The 21400-nt window shown below is 42.8% G+C and overlaps 1 protein-coding gene across 1 annotated transcript in view; it reads left to right on the top strand.

Annotated features, from left to right (window-relative positions):
• The first annotated feature begins 19254 nt into the window (after nucleotides 1-19254).
• MDGA2 (MAM domain containing glycosylphosphatidylinositol anchor 2) overlaps nucleotides 19255-21400 on the top strand; it is a 925916-nt gene continuing 923770 nt past the window's right edge. The window contains exon 1 of the mRNA XM_042252298.2: nucleotides 19255-20693. Within this exon, the coding sequence (XP_042108232.1) occupies nucleotides 20414-20693 (280 nt within the window). The 5' untranslated portion in view covers nucleotides 19255-20413. The remainder of the gene's footprint in view (nucleotides 20694-21400) is intronic.

The raw sequence follows: 21400 nt of genomic DNA, 5'->3' as shown, positions 1-21400 counted from the left end.
ACAAAGACAGCCTTCTGAATGGGAGAAAATAATAGCAAATGAAGCAACTGACAAACAACTTCTGCAGCCCAATCAAAAATGGGCCAAAGAACTAAATAGACATTTCTCCAAAGAAGACATACGGATGGCTAACAAACACATGAAAAGATGCTCAACATCACTCATTATTAGAGAAATGCAAATCAAAACCACAATGAGGTACCACTTCACACCAGTCAGAATGGCTGCGATCCAAAATGAATGCAAACTAGTACAGCCACTATGGAGAACAGTGTGGAGATTCCTTAAAAATTGCAAATAGAACTACCTTATGACCCAGCAATCCCACTGCTGGGCATACACCGAGAAACCAGAATGGAAAGAGACACATGTACCCCAATGTTCATCGCAGCACTGTTTATAATAGCCAGGACATGGAAACAACCTAGATGTCCATCAGCAGATGAATGGATAAGAAAGCAGTGGTACATATACACAATGGAGTATTACTCAGCCGTTAAAAAGAATTCATTTGAATCAGTTCTGATGAGATGGATGAAACTGGAGCCGATTATACAGAGTGAAGTAAGCCAGAAAGAAAAACACCAATACAGTATACTAACACATATATATGGAATTTAGGAAGATGGCAATGACGACCCTGTATGCAAGACAGGGAAAGAGACACAGATGTGTATAACGGACTTTTGGACTCAGAGGGAGAGGAGAGGGTGGGATGATTTGGAGAATGACATTCTAACATGTATACTATCATGTGAATTGAATCGCCAGTCTATGTCTGATGCAGGATGCAGCATGCTTGGGGCTGGTGCATGGGGATGACCCAGAAAGATGTTATGGGGAGGGAGGTGGGAGGGGTTCATGTTTGGGAATGCATGTAAGAATTAAAGATTTTAAAAATTTAAAAAAAAACTAAAGAATAAAAACCATGGAAAAATTCTTTATAACTACCAAGTAACAACATGAAGAATGACACTACTTATTTTGGGTTGTCTACAGAATGGAAGTAAAGAGATTAAATAACTTAATCTAAAATAACTGTAGGGGCTTCCCTGGTTGCTCAGTGGTAAAGAATCTGCCTGCCAATGCAGGAAACACAGGTTCAATCCCTGATCCAGGAAGATCCTCCACATGGCACAGAGCAACTGAGCCTGAATGCCACACTCTTGGAGCTGTGCTCTAGAGCCCACAATGGCAGCTACTGAAGCCTAGGGTCTATGCTCTTCAACAAGAGAAGCCACTGGAATAAGAAACCTGACCACTGCGATGGAGAGTAGCACCCACTCATGACAACTACAGAAAAGCCACATGCAGCAACTCAGCATAGTTAGAAATACAGAAAGTGAAAGTGAAGTCGCTCAGTCGTGCCCGACTCTTTGCGACCCCATGGACTGTAGCCCACCAAGCTCCTCTGTCCATGGGATTCTCCAGGCAAGAATACTGGAGTGGGTTGCCATTTCCTTCTCCAGGGGATCTTCCTGAGCCAGGGATCAAACCCAGGTCTCCCGCATTGCAGGCAGATGCTTTAACCTCTGAGCCACCAGGGAAGCCCTTAAAATATATACATATATATATATATATATATATATATATATATACATACATAAATAAAACTATAAATAAAAAAAACTCTAGAAAAGTAAGGGTGATAACCATTTAAACGATATGGCAGCTCTGGTGTGGATATAGGTAAGTAAGTTCAGTTGCTCAGTCATGTAAGACTTTTTGTGACCCCTTAAACTGCAGCATGCCAGGCCTCCCTGTCCCTCACCAACTCCTGGAGTTCACACAAACCCATGTCCATCGAGTCGGTGATGCCATCCAGCAATCTCATCCTCTGTTGTCCCCATCTCCTCTGGCATCAGTCTTTTCCAATGAGTAAACGCTTCACGTGAGGTGGCCAAAGTACAAAAGTTTCAGCTTTAGCATCAGTTCTTCCAATGAACACCCAGGACTGATCTCCTTTAGAATGGACTGGTTGGATATCCTTGCAGTCCAAGGGACTCTCAAGAGTCTTCTACAACACCACAGTTCAAAAGCATCAATTTTAACGATAGCCTTGACTAGATGGACCTTTGTTGGCAAAGTAATGTCTCTGCTTTTGAATATGCTATATAGGTTGGTCATAACTTTTCTTCCAAGGACTAAGAGTCTTTTAATTTCATGGCTGCAATCACCATCTGCAGTGATTTTGGAGCTCAAAGAAATAAAGTCTGACTGTTTCCACTGTTTCCCCATCCATTTCCCATGAAGTGATGGGACCAGATGCCATGATCTTCGTTTTCTGAATGTTGAGCTTTAAGCCAACTTTTTCACTCTCCTCTTTCACTTTCATCAAGAGGCTTTTAGTTCCTCTTCACTTTCTGCCATAAGGGTGGTATCATCTGCATATCTGAGGTTATTGATATTTCTCTTGGCATTCTTGATTCCAGTTGTGCTTCCTCCAGCCCAGTGTTTCTCATGATGTACTCTGCATATAAGTTAAATAAGCAGGGTGACAATATACAGCCTTGACATACTCCCTTTCCTATTGGGAACCAGTCTGTTGTTCCATGTCCAGTTCTGACTGTTGCTTCCTGACCTGGATATAGGTTTCTCAAGAGGTATTCCCATCTACTTCAGAATTTTCCACAGTTTATTGTGATCCACACAGTCAAAGGCTTTGGCATAGTCAATAAAGCAGAAATAGATGTTTTTCTGGAACTCTCTTGCTTTTTCCATGATCCAGCGGATGTTGGCAATTTGATCTTGGGTTCCTCTGCCTTTTCTAAAACCAGCTTGAATATCTGGAAGTTCACGGTTCATGTATTGCTGAAGCCTGGCTTGGAGAATTTTGAACATTACTTTGCTAGCGTGTGAGATGAGTGCAATTGTGCAGTAGTTTGAGCATTCTTTGGGATTGCCTTTCTTTGGAATTGGAATGAAAACTGACCTTTTGCAGTCCTGTGGCCACTGCTGAGTTTTCCAAATTTGCTGGCATACTGAGTGCAGCACTTTCACAGCATCATCTTCCAGGATTTGAAATAGCTCAACCGGAATTCCATCACCTCCACTAGCTTTTTTCATAGTGATGCTTTCTAAGGCCCACTTGACTTCACATTCCAGGATGTCTGGCTCTAGGTGAGTGATCACACCGTTGTGATTATCTGGGTCGTGAAGATCTTTTTGCACAGTTCTGTGTATTCTTGCCACCTCTTCTTAATATCTTCTGCTTCTGTGAGGTCCATACCATTTGTCCTTTATCAAGCCCATCTTTGCACGAAATGTTCCCTTGGTATCTCTAATTTTCTTGAAGAGATCTCTAGTCTTTTCCATTCTGTTCTTTTCCTCTATTTCTTTGCATTGATCAGTGAGGAAGGCTTTCTTATCTCTCCTTGCTATTCTTTAGAACTCTGCATTCAGATACTTATATCTTTCCTTTTCTCCTTTGCTTTTCACGTCTCTTCTTTTCACAGCTATTTTTTAAGGCCTCCCCAGACAGCCATTTTGCTTTTTGCATTTCTTTTCCATGGTGATGGTCCTGATCCCTGTCTCCTGTACAATGTCACGAACCTCATTCCATAGTTCATCAGGCACTCTATCTATCAGATTTAGTCCCTTAAATCTATTTCTCACTTCCACTGTATAATCATAAGAAATTTGATTTAGGTCATACCTGAATGGTCTTGTGGTTTTCCTTACATTCTTCAATTTAAGAATGAATTTGGCAATAAGGAGTTCATGATCTGAGCCACAGTCAGCTCCCAGTCTTGGTTTTTCTGACTGTATAGATCTTCTCCATCTTTGGCTGCAAAGAATATAATCAGTCTGGTGTTGACCATCTGGTGTTGTCCATGTGTAGAGTCTTCTCTTGTGTTGTTGGAAGAGGGTGTTTGCTATGACCAGTGCATTCTCTTGGCAAAACTCTGTTAGCCTTTGTTCTGCTTCATTCTGTATTCCAAGGCCAAATTTGCCTGTTACCCCAGGTGTTTCTTGACTTCCTACTTTTGCATTCCAGTCCCCTATAATGAAAAGGACATCTTTTCGGGTGTTAGTTCTAAAAGGTCTTGTAAGTCTTCATAGAACCATTCAACAAAACAGACACTTAACCTTAGGCTAGAATCTGGAAGTCATTCAGTTCAGTTCAGTTCAGTCACTCAGCCGTGTACGACTCTTTGGGATCCCAAGGACTGCAGCACGCCAGGCCTCCCTGTCCATCACCAACTCCCAGAGTTTACTCAAACTCATATCCATTGAGTTGGTGATGCCATCTATCCATCTCATCCTCTGTCATCTCCTTCTCTTCCTCTCTTCAATTTTTCCCAGCATCAGGGTCTTTTCAATGAGTCAGTTCTTTGCATCAGGTGGCCAAAGTATTGGAGTTTCAGCTTTAGCATCAGTCCTTCCAGTGAATATTCAGGACTGATTTCCTTTAGGATGGACAGTTTGGATCTCCTTGCAGTCCAAAGGACTCTAAATAGTCTTATCCAACACCACAGTTCAAAAGCATCAATTCTTTAGCACTCAGCTTTCTTTACAGTCCAACTCTCAAATCCAAACATGACTACTAGAAAAGCCATAGCTTTGACTAGATGGACCTTTGTTGGCAAAGCAATGTCTCTACTTTTAATAAGTTGTCTAGTTTCATCATAACTTTTCTTTCAAGGAGCAAATGTCTTTTAATTTCATGGCTGCAGTCTCCATCTGCGGTGAAGTCATTGACATAAAGAGAAGCAGTTTGAAGAAAGAAAAAAAAAGAAAAGAAGAAATCTACTCTGGATTTAATCTTTAACTAAAGTCAAGTGATTAAGAAAAAAAAATAAGGAATATGCTTTGCATATTCCACAACTAAATGGTACATATCAGGTGTCATTTGCTGAGAAGCCACCACAGTGCACATTCTTCTCAAAAATATAGCTCTACAACTGAACACTGAAGAAGGGACAGATATAACACATCCTGTTGCAGCATGCTGGGAATTGTAATCTTCACCTACTATCTTGGGTGAGAACCAGATATGCAAGTAGTATAAAAATACGTTGAAGTAATAAAGACTTGCATGGCCTGTTCCTTGTAAAGGCTATATCAGTCTACTCTCTACTATGACTCTCAGAAGAGAGAATTTCACCATTACTCATGTAAAGAGAGAATAGGACCCAAGACAATCCATATTTTCTATTAACAAAAATTAAATCCTGATAAAGCTAAATGTTCATTAAATAGAAAAATAATCAGCATTGGACTAATAAAAATTATTGCAGCAAAAGAGAAAGGGAATGGCTGGAGAGAGTACACCTTCGACAATAATTTATTGTGATATCTAGAAGAAAATCACAATTACTTATTTGACAAGTTTTGTAGCCCCCTAAGTGTCAGGGGAGGCATAAGAGAAAATAGGATGAGGTAAACAAAGCAATGAATGTATTATCAAAAGACTTCAGTGATGACTATAAATTAATGATAAAGTTAAGTTTCCATTTGACTCTAGTGTGGATATCCACTGCTGCGGGCAATCAAAGCAGTGATCTGGACCAGAAGCATGTGAAGCTTTCTAAAAACACAGACGAAAATAACAAATTTGAACTAATAAGAGAAAATGAATGTACACATATGCTATAAATCTTGGATATATGAAATGTATATATTGGGAGAGAGCAACGAGTAAATATAGATCCAAGTGTAGCTGTTCCCTAAAGCATATAGCCAGAATAAACACAGAAGACATGAGTGAGAGAAAATGTTTCAAAGGTGAGAAAGGAATTACTGACATTTAAGCTATAATTGCTGGAAAAAATCCTTACCTAGATACATCCTGATGAAATATGTGAGTCATAAACATGAAGTAAAAATATTTAATGCACGTAGGGAGAAAAAGCAAATATCTATAGCAAGTGAAAAGTCAAGCTGAACTCAGACCTCCCTTCTGTAATAATATTGACAAATCATATTGCCACAGCAGGTATCAAAATATCATTAGAATATACAGTAGGTAAATGATCTAATTAAGAAGGTTGTTTTATACAGTAAAATCTACATATACAACTTTGTGTCTTACATTGAAGATTACATTGTATTTCAGAATCCATAAAATATTAACTCAGAAGAAAACCATCTAAAAGACCACAGGGACCATTTCAACAAACATAAAATAACTAGAAATTGTATAGTCTACATTTTCTCATTATGAAATAATTAGCATGGAAGGTAAATAATCCCAGCAAATATTTTTAAAATTCCCCCTGGCAGCTTTTCAGTTAACCAATAATTCAAAACTACAGTTAGTACAGTCTATATTCAAATTAACAAGAAAGATAGCATATGTCAAAAATACAAACAAACAGCAAATTTTATGTTGAAGATGTATAAATCTAAATACTTTTATCAGTAAATAGGTAAGAATAAAAATAAATGAATTATTTAATCTAAGAAGCTAAATCAGAATGCTAAAATTATCTCAAGTAAACTAAGATAGGAATAATTAGAGATGAAAACTAATATAAAAGTTAATTAGGAAGCATGAACCAGTCTGATTGACAGGTAAGTCTAAAAGCTGGTTGACTAAAGAGACAATAAAAGATGAAAATCGAAAACTCACAAAACTTATACACTGATATACATACACACAAAAAATTAAAAGTACTAAGTTTTGAGACTGAAAAAATTGATATAAACACAGATCTAGAGGAGATATATATTACATTTTAAGACTACACTACTCATAAAACTGTAAACATTAAGAAATACATGATTACTATGATACCATAAATTGAACAGACTAACCGAAATCCCCGTCAAAAACATGCAGGTCCAGATGACTGTCACAGACCTTTCTGTAATAATTTTTATGATCTTCTAGAGCTCCCAATAATTAAATCCTTCCCAGTTACCCTAATGATTACAAGTTACCCTACTGATAAAAAAATAAATTTCAGATTAATTTGAAATAAGAGTATAAGTACAAGAAGATTCTAAATAAAATTATTAGTAAATCCAGAACTTTATTTAAAGCCATAATACATTTTTACAGAAATATACAGAGATATTTCAACATAATAAGACCTTGTGCTTCAGTTTCCTAATCTATAAACTGAATAATGATAATTTCTACCTCATACAGTAATCTCAAAGATTGAATGTATTAATAAGTTTAAATGACTTATTTTGTTATATAATTTCTCAGCAAATATCTATTGTAAATATTAATAGCAGTTAAAATTGATTGTACATCAAAACTCATAAAAGTGGTTTTAGATCAGATAGATTTGTATTCAAAAGTCTACATCTACCAATGAATTTAGCCTCTCTACATCTCAGCTTTCCTCAAGTGTAAATGTATAATGGTATCCCTTCTAGCTTTATTATGACTGAATGGTATAATACTTAGCATGTTGTCTGTGTGTGTTTGTGGCAAAGTGGTGGACAATGCTTTGCAACCTCAAAGACTGAAGTCCACCAGGCTCCTCTGTTCTGGGGATTTTCCAGGCAAAAATACTGGAATGGGTTGCCATTTCCTACTCTAGGGGATCTCCCCGATCTAAAGATCGAACCCGTCTCCTGTGTCTCTTGCGTTAGCAGGTGGATTATTTACCACTGAGCCATCTGGGAAGTCCAGCATATTACAAATTTTCATGGTAATTGTTATTGTTCATTTGTGATGGTTTATTTTGTGTCATTTAACTGGACTAAGATACTTGGTTAAATCTCTGGTATTTACCTGGATGGCTGGTAAAACATGATTTCTGGGTGTGTTTGTGAAGATGTTTCTGGATGAGATTAACACTTGAATACACAGACTTGGTTAAAAAAAAAAAAAAAAAAAGGTTGCCCTCCCCAATGCAGGCAGATGTCATCCAATCTTTTGAGGGCCTGAAGAGAATGAAAAAGCAGAGGAAGGGCAAATTTCCTCTCTTTGCTTGAGCTAGGAAATCTACCTTCTCCTGTGCTCCAGTATCAGCTTTGTTGGTTTTAGGGCCTTGGATTGGGACTGGAACTTACATTATCAGCCCTCTTGGTTCTCAGGCCTTCAGAACTGGACTGAATTACACCACTGGCTTTCCTGTTTTCTAGCTGCTGCTGCTAGGGACTTCTTGCTCTTCATAATCTCATGAGCCAATTCCTATAATAAATCCCTCCCTGTGAACATCTATATGTATCCTATTGGTTCTTTCTCTGGAGAACCCTAACATATCATTGCAATAAACTTAGGTTTAAAACAATCACAAAATGATTACAATTTATGCCAAAAAGTTATTCGGTTAAATTTGTCAGCCATGCAGACTGGGTGAGTTAGGTGAGAGAAAAACATCAACAACCAGAAATAACAAAAACAAGCCTTTCATTAAACAGGGAATTATGCATCCATTTGAAATCAATACTCGATGGTATTCTAAACTGTGAAACACTAGAGGCCTTCTAATTAAAATCTGAAATATGTTATCACTAACATTTTTCAGTTTTGTAACAGAAATTCCTTCCAATAGAATCTTACAAAACAGGAAAAGTGAAGACTCATTACTACTGGAAAGAAGCAATCAAAATCATCATTATTAGCAGATTAGATGATTGTCTCCCTAACTGACAACTCAAGACAATCAAAGAAAAAGAAAAATAGACCTAATAAGCAATTTCAGCTGGTTATCAAATGAGTATACAAAAATTAAATAACTTTCCTACATACCAACAATAACCAATTAGAAAATGTAATTTTTAAAATTTCTCATTCATGGTAATGAAATACAGTTTTACAAAAGTGTACAAGGCATACACAACCAAAACTCCAAAAAAGTATTATGAACTTGAAAAAGTCTTAATGAATTCAGAAACAGTTCATGTTCCTGGGTGTATGTGAATTGTTTTTTTTCCCTGAACTCTGAAATTGACTGTAAATTTCATATAGTCAGTGCCAGACAGATTCAGTCATAATTAACTCAACATATCTGTTGAATACAAGCTCTTTTGTCTCTTGGGATAGTCTCTCTCATCTCTTTGTCTATCTCTTTTTCTCTCTGAGTTGCCTAGGAGCTTTCAATTTACACTGAGAATAAAATCTTCTCTTTCCACTGACACATAAAGTTCTTCACGAGTTGGTCCCTAATTACTTCTCAGAAAGTCTTCCTTCTCTTCCTTCGAGGTATTAATCTCTAAAAACTCTTGGTTTTCTTTCTGTCTGTAGATCTCATCTCTTTATATGGTGGGCTTTTTATCCCTCAGGTCTATCTCAAAATTACTTTCCTAATGATATTATCTTCAACCCTTTCATAATCTAACACACTTTTTTTTAAAAGTATTTGTGAAAGTGAAATTGTTAGTCACTCAGTAGTGTCCAACGCTTTTGAGGTTCCATGGACCATAATCTGCCAGGCTCCTCTGTCCACGGGATTTTCCAGGCAAGTATATTGGCATGGGTTGCCATTTCTTCCTCCAGGGGATCTCCCCAACCCAGGGATTGAACCTGCGTCTGCTGTGTCTCCAGCACTGCAGGTGGATTCTTTACCCACTGAGACATTGAGGAAGCCCAAAGTACTTATTGCAATCTAAAATTATCCTTATTGTTTGTTTGCTTGTTTGTTTATTGTTCAATAACAATATATGAAATATATGTCTCCTCCCATTAGAATGTAAGCTTTTGAAACAAACCAAATGTCCAACAGATTTGAACAATTGTATCACATTCATACATTGAGATGATGCTGTTCAATCATTAAAACTGTTGCTGAAGATTATTACTGCCATGGAAAGATGTCACTCTATACTGAATGGCGAAAAATAGGATACAAAATATGTAAAAAAGTTTACCATTCAAAATACATCTTTAACAATTATCCTTCCCACAAGCCTAACCAAGAGATTTATTATCTCAGGGCAAGAGAATTAGGGTATATGTTCTTTAATTTAAGATAGAGAACTGCCTTTTTTTAAGTTAACACTTCAACATGTCAAAAGCCAGGCATTTGCACTCGATATGATGCTTGACACCCCAACAGGTTACAGAAGAAATTCAATACAGTCAGACCACACTTTTAAAAAGTAAAATAACATGGAAGAGAATGAAATGGAATGGAATAGAGAAGAACACATCAAAATACTCCACTCCTGGTAAAGGTAAGCCTTTTATGAGAAAAAGATGCATTTTGTGTGGGTTTGTGCGTAAATGTACACTGAGTCATCATATTAAATGCATTTATTGCTGTGGGTTGAGGTTTAAAAATCTGGAAAGAAAAGAAAGTTTGATAACTGCTGCTCCAAGTGAGTTTTATTTAAGGTGGATAGACAGGAAGAAGAGGCCAATTTCCCTTTTCCGGTCATAGGAAAGTAAGATAGAGAGAGAAAAGACAAAGTAGGAGGTTTCCTGTTTCCAGGCTTTTGCTAAATAGAGGGTGTCATCAGAGAGAGGCAGGGGAACACACAAGTCTCTGTACACTTGTACTTAGATTTTTCTCTCAACAGCACAGGCTCCCCACCTCTTTCTAGGGTGTGCAGAAGCAAAGTCAACTTGGGACTAGGACTCCTTCAAGTCCAGGTTCCATGGTCCTTTCCAGTTCCCTGAGAAAGGACATGATAGCCTGCTGCTGCTGCTGCTAAGTCGCTTCAGTCGTGTACGATTCTGTGCGACCCCATAGATGGCAGCCCATCAGGCTCCACCATCCCTGGGATTCTCCAGGCAAGAACCCTGGAGTGGGTTGCCATTTCCTTCTCCAGTGCATGAAAGTGAAAAGTGAAAGTGAAGTTGCTCAGTCGTGTCCAACTCTTAGCAACCCCATGGACTGCAGCCTACCAGGCTCCTCCGTTCATGGGATTTTCCAGGCAAGAGTACTGGAGTGTGGTGCCATTGCCTTCTCCGACATGATAGCCTATATCTTAATAAATATCATTCTGTTTAACTTTCACAACATTTTCCTGTCAGTGATATAGTTTACGGATATGAGAAGTCATGCGTTACTAAGGCTATGGTTATTTCATTTGTCCAAACTTGGAAAGTGCGACCCATAGTGATTTAGAAGAATACTTCCTACAGAAAAAGATTTAAGATAGACATTCCAGAGGCTTCAGCCAAATAGCCTTTGTGTAGCCTGTTGCCCAAGGGACGCACACAGAGTTCCTCTATTAGTTTTCTAGGGCTGCTATGACAATGGTGTATAGTAAGAGAAATTTATACTCTGATATTTCCGGAGGCTAGAAGTGTGAAATCAAGGAGTCAGCAGGGCCATACTCTCTCTGATGCTGGGGGAGAACCTGTTTCCACCTCTCCCCTCGCCTTTTGGTATCTCTTAACTTGTAGATTGGAGAAGGCAATGGCACCTCACTCCAGTACTCTTGCCTGGAAAACTCCCATGGACGGAGGAGCCTGGTAGGCTGCCATCTATGGGGTAGCACAGAGTCGGACACGACTGAAGTGACTCAGCAGTAGCAGCAGCAGTAACTTGTAGATGCATTACCCCTGCCTCTGCCTCTGTTGTCACCTGGCATTCTCCCCTGTGCGTGTCAACTTCTGTGACGTCTTTTACTAAAGACATCAGTTATGTTGGGTGACAGGCCCACTCTACTCCATCATGACCTCACCTTAACTAATAACATCTGCTACAACCCTATTTCCAAATATCATCATGTTTTAGGATTCAGGGAAGGACATGCATTAGAGGGACACTATCCAACCCACCACAGCTCCCTGTGCCCCGTCTCTTCCTCCCATCTATTAATATTTTGTATTTTCACTTATTAACTCTCAGCAGGCAACCCACTTCAGCATTCCTGCCTGGAGAGTCCCATGGACAGAGGAGTCTGCTGGGCTACAGCCCATAGCGTCACAAAGAGTTGGACCAGACTGATGCGAATTAGCATGCATGCAAGCATGCACCCATCAACAGCCATTATTGTTTGCTTGGCTGCTTATTTTGCCAGTTTGGTGGCACGCTGGTTAATATGTCTCTCCAATCTCCTAATAAGCCATCTCCTACCTACAAGTTTTGTTTTGTTTTCTCCCTCCTTCAAGGATCTTCCCTTTGGAAACTCTCCACCCAACCCAGCCCTGCACTCCTTTGGATCTGCTCCTGAACTTAGAACTTCCATGTGACGGTTTGCCTTCCTGAGTCACCCCAAGCAGGGTCACCTGGTCCTATTCCTTTAGTAACTTATTTATAAGGGACCAAACTATACATCCAGAACTGATGTTTTGAATCATTATCCCATAATCAATTTGTTTCTGACCTCCTGTAATTCTTGCTGCTCCAGGATTCTACATTTATTGCAGTTGAACATCTCTTCAGGGAAAGGGCAGAAGCCAGGGAAAAAAGAAGTGTCAGACATTTGAGAGAAAAAATGTTTTGGGGGGAATTCCAAGATTCCAGGCTCTAAATTATTAAGCTTTACCTTGGAAGATTCAGACCACAGCAATTTTTCTATAAACCAGAGAGTAGGTAGAAGGCAAGACTGAAATGAAATCTATTTTTCCCTTTAGAAGGAAGGTGAACACTCTTCTGCCTTGGGGAGGCAGGGAGAATGGAGGACCATAGAGAGAGATGAAGGAAAAAGAGAGGCGGAGTTGGAAGACAGGGCTATGCATGTCTACATGCCCCTGAGGGCCTCCTTGTCCTCTCATGGTAGCACAGGGATTAGCCACCTTCTTATACTTTAAAAATTCCATGATATAGAAAGCTTGTTTTTTGAATCTTCCCCTAATTCTTAGAAGACAACGCCTCACAGAGTGCAAATCAGGACTTCTTCAAATGAGTAGAAATGTCAACACAGTATATTCAGGTAGAGAGAGAAAGAGGAATAGCGCCATTTGATTTCCTAATGTGAGTCACGGCTGGCAGATCCAGACAGTCCTGGTGGCTACAGCACAGCACGGGTTTATACTTCCATGGCTAAAGGTCTGGGAGAAGCCTGGGGTAGGAAGGAGGTACGAGATGAGTCCTTATGACTCGGAGCCAACTGGGTCAGAGCACAGGGTGCATCAGGGCAAGCTGCAGACACCCAGTGATGAAGCGGAGGAGAGCAGCACTGAATGGGAGATCTCTCTCCTTATTATCGGGACAAAACATGAACCAACCTCTAGTCGGGTAAGGACAGGGAGAAGAGCATATAAGAGAAACCCTGGAAAATAAAGTAATTATCTGAGAGAGACTAAGTTTTAACCAAGAAGAGACTGTACTTCCTTGAGTTTTTCTAATAGCTAGTTGATATGAGTAGCTTGTTTGCAGATTGAGTTTAACTACAGAGAATATTAAAAGTTGGTATTATGTTGATTTCAATGTTGTCATGACAAACTTTTAATCTACCACCTGATTATGCCACAAAGTTCCTGTCCTCTATTTCCTATTACATACATATCTGTAAACTGCTCCAAATACAGAATCTTGGGGGGAAGTTTGTGTTCTGCTCTCTTGTGGTCCTTGATATCTTTGTGGCTTAATCAAATCACTTCTTTGTCAGAAACAGTGGGTTTCTTTTTATTTCCACCCCAAATTTTCTAATCCAACGTTGATGTTGATCTTCAATCTTGTCTACTAGATGTGTGACTTTTAATCTGGTCTTTAATCTGGTGACCTAGATGTGTAAGCATCACTTATACTAATCTGTTTTTAAGATAGTAAAGCATGCATAGTGATAAGCAGAAACTTCTCTGCTTTAATATTTAAGCTGTTGAGTTCTCCAAGGATACATCTAGGGATACAGCAGTTTCAAAAAAAAAGAAAAGAAAACTTGAAGTAGAATTGTACTCTCAAAATTTCAACTTATCAGCTATTCTTAAGTACTGAAACGCCAAACTGTTACATACAGATAAACTGTGGAAAGACTTCAGAGTTCAATGTGACTGGACAGAAATGGGACAGATGAACTCTGAATAAAAGCAAGTGAAGTAATGCTTTTAGAGAAAAACATTTCATCATCCTTATGAAACCAAAGGTTCCAAGCTGTCAGCTAACCTCAAAATGGAGCCCATTCCAGTTCAGTTCAGTTCAGTTCAGTTCAGTCACTCAGTCGTGTCCAACTCTTTGCGACCCCATGAATCGCAGCACGTCAGGCCTCCCTGTCCATCACCAACTCCCGGAGTTCACCCAAACTCATGTCCATTGAGTTGGTGATGCCATCCAGCCATCTCATCCTCTGTTGTCCCCTTCTCCTCCTGCCCCCAATCCCTCCCAGCATCAGGGTCTTTTCCTATGGGTCAACTCTTTCCATGAGGTGGCCAGAGTATTGGAGTTTCAGCTTTAGCATCAGTCTTTCCAATGAATATCCAGGACTAATCTCCTTTAGTACTCTCCAACAATTAACAAATGTTAATGAAAAATATTAACAATAATCAAAATGATAATAATGTATTGCTTAAGCCAGGTGCTGAGCTATGTAACACTCATGTATTACTTTATATAAAACTCTTAGTAACCTCTCGTCCTTTTCATTGTATGGGATACGGGAAATGTCAAGGTCACACTGACATCAGAAATTCGAGCTCAAGGCAATCTGATGTCAAAGCTCAGACTTTTACCTACTGTGTTACATACCCCAGCACCGAACATCTGCTCTGGAACAAATCAGCATTGGGTTTGTTCCCTAAATAGTATCAGAATTATAATAGTGCAAGGGAGACATGTCAGAATAAGAATAAATCTAGGGCAGAGCTACTAAAGTCAGAAGACTACGGTATATTAAGATAGACCTTTAAAACTAATTATGGGTTAAAGATACAAACTGTAAAGAAAACATGAATGTTTCACAAGATCCCAGAAGTCTACAACTAGAAACTAGCAGACACTTCTTTCTGTCTTGAAAGAAGGAAGGCCTATGAGAGGGAATGTTCTTTACCAAATGAGTTAAAAACTCTCAGAAGTTTGGGATTTTAAGCTGATGATAAGAGTATTAAGAATCTCAAAGACCTTGTCTCATGTTTTCTGTCTCTGCCTCAACTTTCCTGTTTTTCTCAAACTCTTCACTGGCAGTCACAATATACCTGAGACCTTAGCCCCATCATCTGGCAACAAATTACCTTGGCATCCTTTCAAAACAAGCCTCTTCTAATCAGCCTCTCCTGAGCATCTCCTTTTTTATTTGGACCCTGGATTTGTTATTTCTAGGGATTATTCTTTGAGTACCTTGCTGTTACCTTGAGTCATACGTCTCCTTGACTTCTCTCAGTCCATACAAAGCCCATCTGATGTCATGCCCTATTTCTAATATTACTTACCGGTTCTCATTGACCTTTTCATTCTCACTAAAGCCCTGTCAAGGGATAATACTATTTCCCAAAGTGAAATCCTTGTCTCATACTTGTCACCAGTGTCTGGATTCTGCTTCTTATGAACCACTGCCCCCACCCACCCTGTCTCCTGGAAATGATGCATGCAGAATCCCTAATGCTATGCTCTGTGCCTCTGATAGAATATCTATCATCTGAATCAGTCAATTCCATGTGATGCTGCTTGGACTTCCAAGCTTGCATGCTGGAAGCTATTACTAAGTAGCAGGAAATAAACCAGGTGAACAGGCATTTGGCTAAAGAAAATTTATCAGCATAGAAGACTATGTCCTACAGAAGTTGTTCTAATTTAGGGTTAATCAAACTTTATTGTCATCTAGGTTAACTGTAAAGAGAGATGGTCCATTGGGCAGAGGTTGAGGAGGTGATGTTTCATGGTCTCAAGTACATGTCTGGGCCATAGAGCAGTGAGCTTGTCTTGACTGACCTTGGAAAATATCATAAATATATTTAGCTTCAAGATTAAAGGATCAGGCCAGGGATACAAATACGTAGCTAACTGAGGAATGACTCAGGGCGGTTTATATTCCTAACAAGCCATGATATGAGCCAGAAACTTGTGATCATGAAGAATAAAGCAAGCATAAAGAAGAATGGAGCAACAGGTCAGGATGCATAATTCCCCAGAAATTTTGATATACCACTGATGACTTTTACATTCTTGTTTGACTTTATAAACTAAAAAGGGAATAATGCGTATGGGAGTCTGGGTGATTTAAAGAGCCATAAGGGCGTCCCTGGTGGCTCAGATGGTAAGAGTATGCCTGCAATGTGGAGACCCAGGTTTGTTTCCTGGGTTGGGAAGATACCCTGGAGAAGGAAATGGCAACCCACTCCAGCATTCTTGCCTGGAGAATCCCATGCACAGAGGAGCCTGATGGTCTCCAGCCCATGGCATTGCAAAGCGTCTGACACCACTGAGCCACTAACACTTTCACTTTCGAGGGAGTAGCCATGGGTAATATAGAAGGCCTGGTATTTGCTCTGTGGGAAGAAGTTAGATTAAAAAGAACAGACACATTTGCTACTGTTGGTCTGATTTTGCCTACTTGTTTCTCCTGAGGTTTTGGTTTTTCCCATTTCTGTCCCACTATCTTGAGTGGATTTTGTGTCAAACTGTGACACCCTCCATTACCTTGCCTCTCTCGTGCTGACCAGGATGGAACATTTTGCTTATACTGGAGGACAGAGAGAGAAATTTTAAATGAAACTATAGTCAATAAAACTCTAATGGGTTATTAAGGTAATTAAGGCTGTCAGAGGAGAGACCCTAAATTTTCCTGGCCTTGTCATCATAAATGATAAAGTGTCCATTGTTGCTCCTGTTAGAAACAGAGTAGTAAGTATTAGGCTCTGGTAGTAATGCAATGTGGACTCCTCTAAGGTTCTATACAATTTCCATATTCACTATGCAAAACCCAATAAGCTGGTGATTCTTAAAGTGTAGAAGAGTGCACTAATTGGGCCACACAGATTATCCTGGTCCCGATTTCATTACAGCCTTCAGACCTGTCTTCTGGAGCATCTGTTCTTCTCTCCAACAATACAGCTCCCTGACTGTCCTTAGACTCAGCTCAGGCTCACCACCTGGAGGCCTTCAATAGTTGGTGCTAAGGTGTGGCTGGATACATCCTGCTTATTTGGTCAGAGCATCCTAAACACTATTAAATTTTAAGGAAAGCAACCAAACAAAAACTGTGATTGATTTAACTGGCCAATTGATTGTGTACGTAATCAATCTAGTAAATTCATAGGAAAAAAAACATATTAGGTACAGTGCCATTTTTATTCTTTCATTTAGCCTAATTAATGGTTGCACATAAAACCTACCACCATTTGCCCTGGAAGTTTCTTTATGTAGCACTTACAGTGTCAGGACTTCCCTGGTGGCTCAGACTGTAAAGAATTCACCTGCAATGCAGGAGACCTGGTTCGCTCCCTGGGTTGGGAAGATCCCTGGGGGAAGGCATGGCAACCCACTCCAGTATACTTGCCTGGAAAATACCCATAGACAGAGGAGCCTGGCAGGCTACAGTCCATATGGTCACAAAGAGTGGGACAGGACTAAGCACACACATATAGTGTCAACAGAAGTAGTGGTGCCTGTGTGACCCTGTCCACTAGATAGTGTCTTTTTTGAAGGGATTCTGTCTTGCATATCTTTGAATGTTCAATATCCAGGATAAGACTTGTCCAAGAGTAGCTATACCTGGTTGTTTTCTCAACCAAAGTAAACTATAAAATGACTGGGTTCTCTTAGTTCTCTACAAGCTCCAAATATCTCAGTCAGGAATGCTGGGGGCTCCATGGGTGTTTGGTCCTTCCCTAGGCAGAGGTATGCATTACATAGCAAAGAAAGGCACTAAATTCCTGAAGCTTCCATCCTGATGTGGCAGGTTAAGCAGAATCATCCCCAGTAGAGATACTGACTTAGTGTGGGGTTCCTATGTTAAAGTATACAGGTGAAGTAGTATTTCAGAACACAAGTGCCTAAACTCTGGAAATGCCTCATGGACAATACACATTATTAGCAGCCAGAGAGAAGAGTTGCACTTGCGACTACCCTGGAAGCTGCTGCAGTATGCAGGAATCACCTACTTCTAAAAGACTGATATCCTGAAACAGAAGACCGTCCCCTTCAGCTGATCAGTGAGTGGACCTCAGCTGACCACTCACTCCCCTTCACAAATGCCACACAGTGAGTTTTGCTTCTAGAGTGATACTTAATTACATCTATGTGAAAGTGGCATTGCATAAACAAGGGGTCTTAACACTAAGGCATCTTTTGGGATCTTCTCAACATTAGTCCTCTTAACTTGAAAACACAGAGCATAAACAGTAGCTCACATTCAGTAGAAATAATATGCATAATTCACTTAAGTAAGGAAAAGGACCTTGGTGGAAACAATGGGGACTATTCATTTCCTAGTGCTAGGAGGTTAACACCCCCATCCCCCGCCCCCTCACCCCTCCCAGCCGGAGCAGAGGGAGAGGGACCCGCAGTGTGTTATACCAGTCTATTATGGGAGCGGATAAATGAATACTATGCTCCAGATTTTCCATAGCAATTACTTTTTTTTAAACACATGTATAAATGCACGTTTTTAGCTATTTTAATCACTTCCCTATCCGTATGTTGTTTGAAGAGTGAAAAATATATTCGACAAAGTGGACTGCGCACAGGAAGCACTAATTATTGTGGTTACAGAAATCACAAACCGCTACTTATATTCCGTTTTCGCCTATTAATTTTAGATGAACTATTTCTACACTGGTTCCAGTGTAAATCACAGGTGCTCTGCATTTCCTGAGCCTTTTGTAACTATGAATTTCTTAAGCTCTTCCAACATCAGGGCTAGCTCGGCCCCAATGAGAGACTCCGTCTTTCAGAGAAAAGATTTTTCAAAGCGGTTAACTTTCGTAGGCGACATTGCATATTAAACATACTAATCTCTGAACTCTTAGGTGTTTTTCCCTAAGAGTCTTCATTGCTGTGATGGCCATATTTCTCTTTAAAAGAACAGATATAGGGAAGAAACGGTGCCGTTCCCAAGCGTGGTGGCCTGTTCTGCCCTTTAGTCAAGCAGAACGGATCCTGGGAAACCTTGGGCGGCGGGGAGGGGACGGTGTGTCCTGTAGTTACCCGGGGTCTAAGGTGGTAGCCGGCCTTTCGGCGTGCAGACGCCAATAGCGGAATCAGCAATGATAACTGGCATTCGCGGCCGCGCAGGTCCGGGAGGTGGGGGCGAGGGGCTCACGGGGAAGGCTGGAGGCCGGATGCCGCCGGCCTCGCGGAGCCTCTCGGCGCTGTCCATACTGATGAACTCCTGGGCTGACACAGGAAGGCAGAGCTGAGGAGGAGGCAGAGGAGGCGCGGAGGAAGGCGACCGAGCCGCGCACCCGGCTTTGACGTCGCCCGGCTGCGGCTAGCAGCTCGCGCTCTCAGCACGTAGCGCACAACGTGACCACACACAGCCCTCCTCTCCGGCAGCCTGGCAGCTCAGCAGCCCGCTCTCGGCTTCGCCCTCCTCCTCCGTCTCCTTTCCGCCTCCGCGGCGCGCACCCCCGCGCACACCCAGGGATTCCGGCCGGCGTCGAACCCTCGGCGCTCCGCCGCCCAGCCCGGGCACCTCCGCCGTAGCTGGGGCCTGAGCGGCGGCCACGCAGCCGGGGTCCTCCTCTGGCAGCTGCTCTCGCGTTCACCTCCGGATGCCAGCACTACGTTAGCACAGGCGGGGAACCCCTTCTGCGGCTCCCTCCTCTAAACTCCCGCCTGTCCCGACCGCCCCCATCCCTCCACCTGGCGGGGGCAGCGCGGAAGCGAAGAGGACGCGCGCGGTGCCGGTGGGCAAGCGTAGACGTGTGTGCGATCCGGTCTCTGCTTGGCTTTCTCCCTCTCTGGCAAGTGGCGGTGCCTGGACTCTGCTTTCGGCTCCCGGAATTGGTGCGGCGGGCCTGAGACCCCTCTTCGCTGGCGGGGCGCTCAGGGCTATTTTGGAGAATAGTGGCGGCGGTGGCAGCGGCGGCAGCTGAGGCTGGTGCCTGAGAGAGCTCCAGACGCACAGTCTGCGCCCTGCCGGCCCCTCTCCTCCTTCTTCCCCCTCCTCCCTTCCCTTTCTCCCCACCCCCGTACCCCTAGCCCCACTCCTCCTCTTCCTCCTCCTTCTCTTCCTCCTCTCCCTGCTCGGCGATGCGAGCCTGTATCGTGTAACAGGATTGGCGTTGCAATGGCAACTGATGGAATGGGGGAAGGCAAGACAGCAGGGCTGGGGGCTCCGGACTGCGGACCGGCGGGCCGCTGCCGCCGCTTGACGCTCCTCCGGGGACCTTCGCGAGTTACTTTGTAAAGGCGAACCCAAACGAGGAAGCCCCTGCTCGGTGCCCCGAGTCAGAGGCCACTTCCTGCTCCGTGGCTGCCCGCGCCAGGCTCGCACCGCTCGGCACACCCGGCCCCTCGCCCGCACCCGCCGCTGGCCCAGCGCGCCGCCGCCGCTGCGGAGACTCGAGCCGGCTCCCCTGGAGAACCCTTCGCCTCGCGGCTCCGCTTCCCAGCACGCCCCCTGCTCCTCCCCGGTGTCTGCGATTTTCCCAGGCGCCCGGTGTGAGTGCGGCGTGCGTGGAAGTGTGTCAGGGTATTGTGTTGTGTGAGTGTGTGTGTGTCTGTGTGTGCGTGCGTGCATGAGTGTGGGGTGTGCGGGGCTCCTGCGCTCCGCTTTCGGCCGCCGCCGGGAAAGGACGGACGCACGGCGCTTCTCTCTTCCGCGAGCGATTCCCCGGCACCTCGTCTCCGCTGAGGCGCGAGCGGAGCGCGCCCGGCTGGCCGCCGGCCTCCAGAAGGTCCCGCTGCGTGCCCCCCGGGCTGGATATGTTCATGTTCACGTGAAGATGGATTTAGTGTACGGTCTCGTGTGGCTGCTGACAGTCCTCCTGGAGGGGATCTCTGGCCAAGGAGTGTACGGTGAGTGGAATCGCGACGCTGTCGTGACCTTGTGATTCTTAGGTAAGACAGGCTGGTGAGCGAAAATGCACGACTCGCGCCGTTCCGGGGCCCCTCCCGGCGTGGCTTTTGATTTACACTTCATCACGTTATTGGGAGTGATAAGGAGGCAGAGAGCGCGCTGCGGATTGGGCTGCGAGCCGCTCTCCCAGTGCCTCGGCTCGGGTTCAGTGTTGGGTCGAGCCGGCAGCCCCGCTCTCCTGCGAATGAGTGACTTTGCACTTGATTTATCCCCTCTGGGGACCGGAGCTCTAGCAGCCTTGGGTTTAATGATGATTGGGCTCCTTGCAGTCTTTGCCGTCGGTGTCGCCGTTTCCTCCGAAGGGAAGCTTCGAATGTGACCCTAGTGAGCGTCCCATTGCTCTCTGCCTTCCATCCCCCTCCCCCAGCTTTCTCCTTTCCACCTTTTCCTTCTCTGGGGGCAGACGGCGGAGTGGAATGCCTCCTTGACTTGATTTTCCGGCTCTGGAAGTGGGTTGACAGTCGAGTTACATTCTGCACCAGCCGTTGCCATGAGCACTGACTTGGGAGGGGAAAAAAGCAGGCAAGATTCTCGGTGCCAGACGCGATTAAGGAACATGTTTATGTGAATGGATGAGCAAATGCATGAATGAACGGACAGCCAAGTCCGCGCGTCTCGGCTCCGGGGCAGGACGAGAGCTCATTGC

This window comes from Ovis aries, chromosome 7 (genome assembly GCF_016772045.2).
Source record: "Ovis aries strain OAR_USU_Benz2616 breed Rambouillet chromosome 7, ARS-UI_Ramb_v3.0, whole genome shotgun sequence".
Taxonomy (NCBI): Eukaryota; Metazoa; Chordata; class Mammalia; order Artiodactyla; family Bovidae; genus Ovis; species Ovis aries.
This window is presented reverse-complemented; position numbering and strand designations above follow the sequence as displayed.